General features: G+C 41.9%; 1 protein-coding gene across 1 annotated transcript; it reads left to right on the top strand.

Annotated features, from left to right (window-relative positions):
- Positions 1–672: 672 nt before the first annotated feature.
- Positions 673–9319, top strand: PSMD12 (proteasome 26S subunit, non-ATPase 12). The gene is made up of 11 exons (XM_084218260.1): positions 673–855; positions 2863–2922; positions 3132–3260; positions 4326–4433; positions 5348–5452; positions 5881–6030; positions 6208–6342; positions 6884–6996; positions 7356–7530; positions 7915–7992; positions 8877–9319. The coding sequence occupies exons 1-11, from the start codon at positions 748–750 to the stop codon at positions 9084–9086; spliced, it is 1371 nt and encodes a 456-aa protein (XP_084074386.1). The 5' UTR covers positions 673–747; the 3' UTR covers positions 9087–9319.
- The last annotated feature ends 2346 nt before the right edge of the window (positions 9320–11665 follow it).

Genomic DNA, 11665 nt, shown 5'->3' with positions numbered 1-11665 from the left:
CCAGGTCCCCTGAGAGGGGCGGATTGAGGGGCAGATCCATTCAGAGGGGAAGATGGCGGTCCGGGCCCCCTGAGAGGGGCGGATTGAGGGAGAAACCCATCCGAGAAGCGCGTCCGCCGTCCGCCCTTCTGAGCAGATCCCCTCAGGTTTGATCGCGGCTCCGTCCCCTCGGAAGGGCCGTGGGCGGGGCGGGTCCCCTCAGACAAGCAGGTTGAGTGGCACATCTCAGAGGAGAGGGCTGAAGGGCAGATCCCTTCAGAGGGCTGGGGTTGAAAGGCAGATCCCCTCAGAAGGGTGGGTTGAGGGGCAGATGCCCTCAGAGGGGCGGGTTAAGGGGCAGATGCCCTCAGAGGGGCGGGTTGAAGGGCAGATGCCCTCAGAGTAGCGGGTTGAGGGGCAGATGCCCTCAGAGGGGCGGGTTGAAGTGCAGATGCCCTCAAAAGGGTGGGCTGAGGGACAGATGCCCTCAGAGGGGCGGGTTGAGGGGCAGATGCCCTCAGAGGGGCGACTAAGGTGCAGACGGCCTCAGAAGAGCAGATCGCGGTCCCGCTCCCCTCAGAGGGGCCGCGGGCGGTGGGCTCCCCTCACAGGTGGCGCCTCCCCCCTGCGGGTCCTGAGGAGGCCGGGGCTGGCCACGGCAGTGCCTGCTTGTCGCGGCGCGGGGCCCTTCGGCGGGCCTGCCCCCGGCGCGCCTGCGCGCGGGCCCGGCCGGTTCCGGTGAGCGCTGAGGCGGCGGAACGGGCGGACATGGCGGACGGCGGCGCGGAGCGGGCCGATGGCCGCATCGTCAAAATGGAGGTGGATTACAGCGCGACCGTGGACCAGAGGCTGCCCGAGTGCGAGCGGCTGGCGCAGGTGAGGCGGGAGAGAAGCCTGGCGGGGCGGACGGGCTGAGTCATGGCGCGCTAGGCCGCGCGTGGAGGCGGCGCGGAGCGACCCGCGGCCGCATCCTGCCCCACGATGCGGGTCCGGTCACGGCCTCTCCGTGCGGTGCTGAGGAGAGAAAGGAGTGAATGGCCCCGCCGTTTCAGGGCAGTGTGGAAGGGAGAGCAGGAGGGAGCTTGGTGGCCGAGCACTGAAACTGCTCTCCAAGGCAGTGGTCACGGCCCCAACGCTGCCAGAGCTCATGGAATGTTTGGACAGCACTCTCAGATACGTGGGTTCTTAGTGATGTCCTGTGCAGAACCAAGACCAGGAGATGGACTCGATGAGCCTTGTGTGTTCCGTCCAGCTCACCTATTCGGTGATTTTGAGACGGGACGAGGTTTCGGAGCGCAGCCTCCCGGAGAGGGAACCGGAGGGCCCCGGTCCACCACAAGGGCCGTGGCTCTTCCCTGCTGCCCTTGCAACGCGGAATTGCTTGTACATCCCGGGGCTCTGTGCGCCAGAGCTGCCTTCGTGTAACAGCTCCCGGGTCAGGTGGGACACGCAGCGCTGGGCATCCCTAAACTCGGTTACATGTGAGCCCCGGGGGGCTGGAATGGAGGGGCAGAGCCAGGACGGGCTCTGGGGCCGTCTCTGCCTCCTTCGGCTCAGTAAACAATGTCTGTGCGCACGCCCTGGGTGACCGCAGGATGTGTTCCACGCGGGGTCATAGTGATGCGGCGTCGGTGTCTTACAGAAAAGTTCTGTGGCTTGGAGTTTCTTGTGCAGCTCAGATCTCAGAAAAGACAGAGGCATAGAATCTCAGAATGGTTTGGGTTGGAAGAGGCCTTAATCTCATCTCATTCCACCCGCTGCCGTGGGCAGGGACACCTTCCACTAGTCCAGATGGGCCTTGAACACTTCCGGGGTGGGGCAGCCACAGGTTCCCTGTAGTTGCTGTCACTTGTGGGCCAGTGGGATGGCATCTGACACTTTATGTGCTGCAAATGCTCTGCTTGATCCGCGTGTCTCATTGTGAAAGACACACATGTTGTACAGTTCTGAAGGCAGTAGCCTTAAGATAAATAAATGACGTCTTAGATTATTTTAGGATTATTATATGGAGAGCAGGCACAGGGATTTTATCCCACAGACACAGCTCTGCAAAGGAATGGACACCGTGGCCATGTTTCATTGTGCAAAACATATAAACTCTGTGGCAGTAAGAGTACATCCTTGACAAACCATTGTATGTAGTCTAAAATATTTCAGCTGGGATGTTTTAGAAACAAATTTCATTTTCTTTGGTTTGTTACTAATTTTTGAACCATTTTTTGTTTCTTTTCTAACTTTTTTGCAGCCTCACCATTGCCATGGGCTGTTACAAACTCACCCATATTAACTTTTTTTTTAAACTAGATATTTGCTAGGATTTGTGACTTAGGACTAAAAGTACATTGTAGTATCTTACACTCCTCCAAACAAAGGCAAAGCCCCTCCAAAACCAGAACAATTAGAATTCCATGCTTAGCATGTAAAGCTTGTAATTAATGCTTTGTGTAATACACTGTAATTAAGATATGAATATGGGTGAAAGTAATAGGAGAAGAATTTTTTTGGCCAAGATATTTAATTGCATATCTGATCTCACTGAAAACTCTGTTTTGGGCAGAGAAGAAATGAGTTTTCCACGAAGCTCAGTGAACATGAGCTCACCAAACCTGTCTGAAACTTGCCAGGTTTCTTTCCCAAGGCAGGCAGCTTAGAGCATGTGTTGTGTGAAAATGAAACTGGTACTTGTTTTATCTCGGTGTAGAACCGTGTATTTAAAGTAAGTGCTATGCATGCATTTTTTAAAAGAAAATAAATTAAAATTTAGTGTACAGGCTGGTCTGTATTTTTATTTATGTGGAAATTTGAGCTACTCTCAGTTTAAACTGAGAGTTAACTGAATTATGTTCTGAACTCACTGAGATAATTGTTTGCCTGTCTTATTAGGAAGGAAGATTGCAAGAAGTCATTGAAAACCTTCTCTCCCTGGAAAAACAAACACGGACGGTGAGTAGTGTGTGGGGATGCTGGGATGTGCTACACACCTCACGTTCCACTGGGTTGAAGTCAAGGGACTTGGAGTATCCTTGGAGTATCAGTCCTTCTTTTCTTTAAAAAGCAAATTAGTGAGACCAGCTACAATGGATTTTTCCCCTTTGTGCTGGAAGGCTGCAGGTTGTTGATCCTGTCTCTAACACACTCTTGGTTTGTTACAGGCTTCTGACATGGTCTCCACATCCCGAATCTTAGTTGCCATAGTGAAAATGTGTTATGAAGCTAAAGACTGGGATGCTCTTAATGAAAATATTATTCTTCTATCAAAGAGAAGAAGTCAGTTAAAACAGGTGAATTTAATTGTTTGAAACAAAAAATGAAACTCTATTTTGGAGCTGTATTATGTCTCTGGTTCCCCCATGTGTGTAGGGACTTACTGTGTAAAAAAGGTGGTTCATTTTTCCACTCTCCTCAGTGTGTATTACAGACATGTTCCTTATTCATGTTCAGATGTCTATTAAACAGTTGTTGTATTTTATTGTACTGGTATGGAATGTTTGCTTTGCATGCTTGCTTTTGAAACTGGCATACTTTGGCATAAAGCGCTTGCATTTAAGGCAGTGCAAAGTTTTTTGCACTCTGTGTGTTCAGTTTGAGGAACAGCTGATTTTAATGGCATCATTGCTTTGGGAAGGAAAAGGTTACCTATGATTTAGTGTGCAGGATCTTCACTAGTGTGTGTAAAAGTAGGAGCACAGTTTAGTTTGCACAGACTGTTGCTGAAGGCATGGATCATTCCAGCTGAATTTTGAGGAACTTCTTGAGGAAGACATTTCTAGAAGTTTAATTCTGGGGTTTTTTTAAGAAGTAGGTATTTTAAAAATAATTTTACCAACTTTGCCAGCATTTTTACTGGAAGTGCACATTCCCATACCTGTGTTTGCTACTGCAGGAAGAAATCCTCCCTCTTCCTTCTTTTCCTGAGGAATCTACAGCTGTTCCAAGGAGAGAGGGTAGTGCACACAGTTAAGAGAAGGTACAGGTCTCTTCAGCCATGCAGGTTTTAGGGCAAGCAGAGGAGTTCTACCAGTCCATGTGAGTCCTGTGGATTTGGCAGAACAGGAGTTGCTTTTTAGGACAGAATTGCATGGCATGGATTATTTTCAATATTGGAAAAACTGAGATGAAAAAATGACAGAACAGCATCACATTTTCTTTATAGCATGAGTCTATAGCATCATTGTACACATCTTCCTGAATCAAAGAGAGCAGATGTGTCTTGTGTGCTTTTTACTGAAATGAGTCTCTTCAGTGTGATGTGAGACTATTCATTACTTACCTCTGAGTCTTACAGCTTCACTTAATTAGAGAAATCTGAAACCACAGTATGTTTTTCCCCTCTGTTTTCATACTAGGCAGTTGCTAAAATGGTCCAGCAGTGCTGCACTTACGTTGAAGAAATCACAGACTTACCAGTCAAACTGCGCTTAATCGACACGTTGCGTATGGTCACAGAAGGAAAAGTAAGGTTTTGTTTTAAGACTCAGTGTCTAAAAGATAGAACAAAAATGTTTGCCTTCTTTAAGAATGTAGTTTCTTATTTTTTAATCTTGTGCAAGTAAGATTAAAACTAATTTTTAAATTACCTTGAGAAGCCAAGTAGTTTATTTCCTTCCAAAAGACTGCAGATATTTTCCATATTTAAATCGTATGCTGAAACACTGGTCATGTTCCTATGATGTAGGTATCTGGTTGTGTTATTGATTAATATAGTTAGTAATACATTTCAAAATTCTAAAATGCCATTTCCTTTTCACATTTTAAAATATTATGTATTTGAATTTGTCAGGGAAATGAGCAGGTTTAATTTAATTTCTCCTGCACTTAGCAAGGAGAAACATAGAGTTATGATAACCAGAAAGTGATACCGAGTGAGTTGCTTATATTGCTTTCCTTTTGCTTTAAGAAAAGAAGGAGTTCTGAATTAGGCAAATTTGTGTAAATTTTACGAGTTCTGTCTGTTAGTCCAAATAGTTAATGATGAAGTCTTGTTGATTAATGGCTGGTTAGGAGCAAGTGAAATAATTCAAAGGGTAGTGCTTACTACACATTAACCATTAAAGTCTAACTTCCCAGATATTTTGATATATTCTAGCAGACAAAATATGCAATACTTTATTCACAGTGCTTATCCCTTGTTTGATGAAAGGGCAGTGTAGACATTAATTTTTAGATTAATTTGGGCCAAAAAAGTTTGTGAGTTATCCATTGTATTTCATCAGTGTGTATTGTGGACCAGTATAGGGAACGGATACACAACAGATAAAGTGGTCGTATGATGACAGCATAAAGTGTATTTCCCAGTAGGGTTGCAGTCTCAGAGTTTGCACTCCTCTTTAGAGAATTCCAATGGTTAAACTCTTCCTTCTGCCCTCAGATATACGTGGAAATTGAACGTGCTCGCTTGACAAAGACGCTTGCAACAATAAAGGAACAGAACGGGGAGGTGAAAGAGGCTGCCTCGATTCTGCAGGAGTTGCAGGTAACACCTCAGAGCTCAGAATTGCATCAGCAATAGCAATTAATTCTGACTCTTCTGAGATTGTTAGAAACTGAATCAGGTATGCTTGCAGAAATGCCTGGAATGAGATGAACTGTTATTAGTGAAAGTGCACTTCAGCTTTTAACTGCTTTTATTAATCTCATGGTTGGGTTATGTAGAATATCTTCCACTTGGAAAGTAGGTTTCAATTCTCTACTTAGTGCATTGAGTTTAGTGTTGGTGTGAGTGGGGGCGATAATTAAAATGGAATAACCTTTATTCCATTTTCACTTGCTCTGAAATAGCTTTGCTTCTGTTGTTTTGTTTTGGTGTGTTCCCCCTCCAGACAGCCTCCCACTCTTCTAGCACAGTTAAGCCTTCACTTGATTTGGCTTTGACAATATTAAGTAGTTATAATTTCATTTCAGGTGGAAACCTACGGTTCAATGGAAAAGAAAGAACGTGTAGAATTTATCTTGGAGCAGATGAGACTCTGTCTAGCTGTAAAGGACTATATTCGGACTCAAATTATCAGCAAAAAAATTAATACAAAATTTTTTCAAGAAGAAAACACAGAAGTAAGTAACTGGAGGATTTCTTACTCTTTATCCCTCCCCCCACCCAAATTTTAATCTGACTTGCCTCTCTTCAGGTCCAAGTGTGTTTATTTAAATCCCTCTGTTTTCTGGAGTTCAGTTGAATTTCATTTCCGTGTCATGGAGCTGTGTTAATTTGACTTTTTGATACTGTTTCAGAAACTAAAGTTGAAATACTACAACTTAATGATCCAGCTGGATCAACATGAAGGCTCCTACCTCTCCATCTGTAAGCACTACAGAGCCATTTATGACACTCCCTGTATCCAGGCTGAAAGTGAAAAGTGGCAGCAGGTAAAAAAACTTTCCCCACAAAATCACTGTATTTCCATGTGACAAATACCCATTTCTTACCACATCAGTGTACAGAGGATGAAATAGCTCATCAGTCTGTTTTTATTTAAATGGTTGTATTAACAAATTGGTTAGTTGAAAACAGATGATGGAGTTGATTTCAAAAGAATGTTTGTAATCAACATCTTCATTTTATTACCTTTGGAATTGACAGTGTCTGAACTGTTTCATACAAGTGTAGATTACAAACAGCTGTGCAAGTGTGGTCTCAGTGGTGCTGTTGTTTGTGCAGTACAGATGTCTTTCACATTTGAAAAGTTTTTTTTCTTCCTGTATTTATTTGAAATAATAGAATTTTGGTTAACCTGTGTGAATTTAAGTGTACCACAGTTCATTTCTGAAAGATAACATCAATTTCACCTTAATTTCTTAATACACTGAGCTTAAATCTTCTACATATTAAAATCTGAGCTCTGTATCAGTTTTGGCAATTCCTCTGTTTAATTATGGGAAAAAAACCACACTCTTTCCTCTTAAACAGGCACTGAAGAGCGTTGTTCTTTACGTTATTCTTTCACCTTATGACAATGAACAGTCTGATCTGGTGCACAGAATTAGTAGTGACAAAAAGCTAGAAGAAATCCCCAAGTATAAGTAAGTATCCTTTCTAATAACCAATTCTTAGATTCAAAAGTGTCTCTCTCTACCAGTGCAAGTAAATCTCTTTATGTGAGTCTGCTGTAAGCAACTCTGAATTTAATGCTGCATTAGGAATACTGCAAAAATGTCATGGTTGTTCTATGTGAAAATAAATGTAACTAAATGTATGTAAAACTAATGTTCTTTCTCTTGTAAGAGAATGATCTTTGTTAGAAAAACAATCTGACTTTAGCTGCCCCTGTTTTTTATGGTAATAAGAATAAACCATTTAAAATTATGCCTTGGATCTATTTTAAGTATGAACCAGGCCTTATTAATACAGGATTGTAATCTAACTGTACTAAACCATTTAGAGACCTCCTAAAACTATTTACCACCATGGAGCTGATGAGGTGGAGTGCCCTAGTTGAAGAATATGGCAAGGAGTTGAGAGAAGGATCCCTTGACAGTCCTGCAACAGATGTTTTTGGCTGTACAGAGGAAGGTGAAAAGAGATGGAAAGATTTAAAGAACAGAGTCGTGGAACATGTAAGTATCAGTGTCTGTGAACATCAGCTGTTTACTCAGTGCCACAGCTAAAAATGCTTTCTGCTTGCCGTATTTTAATCACAAAGAAGACAAAAAAGTAGCTAATAAAGCAGCAGGTGAGGTCTCTTTTCTGTTGCATTTCAAGATTTTATTTGCTGGCATATCTTTATTGATTTATTTTCTTAATAATTTATCATGTAGAGACTTCTATACCTTCCACCAGCAAAAGAGCTGTTTGTTCACAACCCCTGACGTCCCCCATGCTGGACTGCCATTAGAGCACTACAGTTCCTAATCTCCTTTTAACATGGACTTTTATATTTTTGCAGCCTGCTTCAATTATTTTTTGCACATAACCCTCTACTCTGAACACTTTTATTCCAGAATATTAGAATAATGGCTAAGTATTATACCAGAATTACAATGAAGAGAATGGCACAACTCCTGGATCTGTCCGTTGATGTAAGTCTTGCTTTGCTTATCCTTCTTTCATAAGGGGGGGTGTGTTTGTGGCAGAGATGTGAGTAGTCAGCAGAGTAATGTTCTTGTTTGATTTAATTTTCTGCCTTTATGGGAGTTAGAAAACTATTCATTAAACCTTAAACTCAGTTTCATGATGCACATGCCCATAAGGCAAAAGCTGCTCTTAGAAGTTCATTTATGTTCAAGGCCTGGTGTAAATGCTGGAGCTTCTGGTCTGGTGTTTCAGTGTTAAAAGTTTCTTGTTGATGAGTGATGAAAACCAGCTGAAGAGAGGGTCCTTCACCTGTAAATGTCCCTGTTCATGGGTGGTGGCACTGTGGGAACAAGGGGTGGGGGGGGTCTTCCTGCCATCCCCCTTTGTGTTTTCAAGAGCTTTCCAAGGAGAATGACACATCCTGGTATTTTGAGTGCAAATGAAAAGCTTCACCCTTTTCATGGAATCTGCTTTTCCCACAAACTCAGAAAAAACTCTTTTTGACAGTAGCCAGGAATTCACTGGGATTTTCCTAAGCCTTGCTCGCCACATGACTTGTTCTGACGTCTGTGTAACCAAGTACTCCAAAGCGTAAAAGTCTGTTGGAGTCGTATAGTAAACTTAAATTTTATGAAAGGTAATCAGATATAGGTCAATAGAAAACAGTAAGGTTTGGGTTTTTTTTTTTTAATAGCTTGTGCTAGTACCTTGCATTGCCAGCATGTGTAATATTAAAGTATCCTGCATTTTTTAAAGTACAATATTGTTACAGCTGTACTCCTGTGTAAAGAAAATCTTGTTCCTGGTGCTTTCACGCTGTTTGGGAGGAATTCTGGTGGTTTGTGGTAAAAATGCTATTTTCTTGACTTAGTGCTGTTTGTCTTTACAGGAATCGGAGGAGTTCTTGTCTAACCTAGTAGTTAATAAAACCATCTTTGCTAAAGTAGACAGGCTGGCAGGAATTATCAATTTCCAGAGGCCTAAGGACCCAAACAATATACTCAATGACTGGTCTCACAAGCTCAACTCCCTCATGGCCCTAGTTAACAAAACCACACATCTCATTGCCAAAGAAGAGATGATCCATAACCTGCAGTAAGGTGCCTCAATAATCTCAGTGCTTTTAAAGAAGGCATTAAATCTTCATAATAGAGACTATTATTACAAGTGTGTATATGGTTTGTTTTCTCCCTGTCAAGCCTTCCTGGTCTAAAATTTAGAACATAATTCTGAAATTCCTGTTGACAATTAAGTTCCCTTGATTATTCATTCAATTGTTAAATGTTTTTGCTACAATTGGTGAAAGAACAGAATAAAACTGTATTGCCTGTATAATAATAGTCTTGTGATTTCTTTTTTTCAATGTGAACCCTTATCTGTCTAACATATAATTCTGTGGTTATTTCATTACAGGACTATTTTTGAGGCTGTGATTGAGAGGATATACTGTAAATAATAAAATCCTAGGGTTTTACAAAGAGGTAACTTAAAATAATAATAGTGTAAAGTTATGTCAAGGTACTCTTTGAACAAAATTATGTTTATGCTTATGAATAATGCTATTTCTTATTATTTGGTACTACAGTTGGAATTTATTAATTATTGTGAACTGCCAGAGCAATCAATACATGAGTAAGTACCTAAACCTCTGTCTGCCTGCTGCAAGTCACTAATTTTGCCTGTTTTGTTGGTACAGGTAAGGGCTGCAATGGCAACTAATCAGTTATATAAGCAGATACTTGGAAGCTGCTGCTTCTCATCATGAGTGTGTTATATTCTGAGCAGATAATGTTCTATTATTTACTTTAACCTCCTTGTAATAGAGAGAAGCTGTGGACTTTTCCCCCTGGTTTGTTTTTTTAAGGAAGTAAAATAGTAGAACAAATAGTGTAGTGAGAATCAATGGAACTTCTATTGAATTTGCTCTGGTTTAGAATGATTTTTAATGCTAGCTATAACCTTTCAGTTCATAATTAATTAAGTAGATACTGCTATTGCAAATGATGTATTGAGACATACATAAATCCCATCTCTTTACAAGCACACTGAGCTTCATTCAGACTAATGCTCTCTTCATGTGAATACACAGAAATTGGGAGGCTCCAGACAGGGATTTTGAGTGAGGGAAGTCTGAAGGGACAGGAAAAGATGGAAGCTTGTAAACAGTGATTTGCATTTGAAATGCTGACTTTGGACATAGCTGATGGGAAGTTTGGGAGTGTAATTTGGAAGGCTGTTAACTTTCAAAGCCTTACCAATCCAGCTCACTGCATTTGAACAACAAAAAGGCAGCTGAACTATCAGTAAGGGAAGGAAGAGGAGCAGGTATTCAGAATGCGCAGAATGCTTACCATCTAACTTCCTAAATTGTATTATTATCCCAGCTGTACAAGTTGTTTAACATTTTCATGATTATTTGTGAGCATGGATGTTCTGGCCATTGGGAGGTTTCAGTAGCATGAGCAAAATTGGCTGCTGTCAGAACAATGGACAAAGTAGCTTAGAAAACAATATATCATCTGGAAACTGAGGCAAGAGCTGTCAGAGAGGGAAACAATGGGTCATCAGGGGAAGTGGGAACTTGCCTCTCCCTGTTCTTATCATAAACATTTTCCTTCCAGTTGAAGTCTGGTCTGGAATCTTCAACCCCAAGCATTTAAACCTCTGATGCTTCTACCAGATATGTTGGACCTGTTTTCCCAGCCAGCCCTCTTTTCCTTTTTATCCTAGAGTAGAATGTTTCAGTGGTTCCCTGGCTCTTCTTTCTGGATTTCTTGCAGATTCTCCTCCCTCTCTGTCCAGGCTCTAGCCCTCTCTGCTACCTTTGGCTGCATTTAGAGCATGAATTTGTTGGAGAGGGGAATTGGTTTCTCTCCCCTCACAACCACCTTTTGCTGTCAGCATAAGAAAGAGCATGGAAGAACTCTTATCTTTCAACAGCTCAGATATCTCCTTAAAAGTCAGTTCAGAAAGATTATGAAGGTTCACTTCCATGGTCTGTATTTGTGCCGAAGATCCGCAGTGATCAAGCTCTCTGCCTTTGGATCTGAAAGAGATTTTGTTTGCATTTGGAACACCTTAGTCTTGGTTTGGAACATAGTGCCCAAGGCAGACTCCCACCCTGTCCTCGGGGTGAGACTTCTGCTCTGAGTTCTTGTTGCCAGAAGCAGGAATCCCTCAGGGTTTCCCTCCCCAAACATCACAAAGTTAAAATAGAAGTTTTGAAACAAAACTCTAGAATTATTAAGCTATAGGGTAACTACAAGTAAGTGGAAAATAATCTATTAAGTCTGAAGTTTGGGTTTGGTGGGTTTATTTTTTTTTTTGGTTTTTTTTTTTTGCTTGCAGACTGCTATTGATGAAAATGGAAGTGTCTCTTGAGTCTCTCTGGAAAAGGTTGTCACATTCAGGTTGCTAGGAAAAAAGCTCTAAATTTTTGGTGCCAGTTCATCTCAAGAATGCAGCTATATGTCATCTGTAAGTCCTCCATGAGCAATTCAAAGGTCAGCATAAAGATGTGCCAGCTTCTTAGAAAAATGAACAGAGACTGAAGATCTTTGATCTTGACAGTGTGGGATCAAACCATCACATTACTTTGACCTTTGTAGTTTCAGTCTCCTCAGTGTACCCTCAACATCCCCTTGTTGCTGGTTGCTTCCCAATGCTCTCATTTTGTGG

This window comes from Fringilla coelebs (assembly GCF_963513975.1).
Source record: "Fringilla coelebs genome assembly, chromosome: 19".
Classification (NCBI taxonomy): Eukaryota; Metazoa; Chordata; class Aves; order Passeriformes; family Fringillidae; genus Fringilla; species Fringilla coelebs.
The sequence above is the reverse complement of the archived record's forward strand: the minus strand, read 5'-3'. Positions and strand labels throughout refer to the sequence as shown.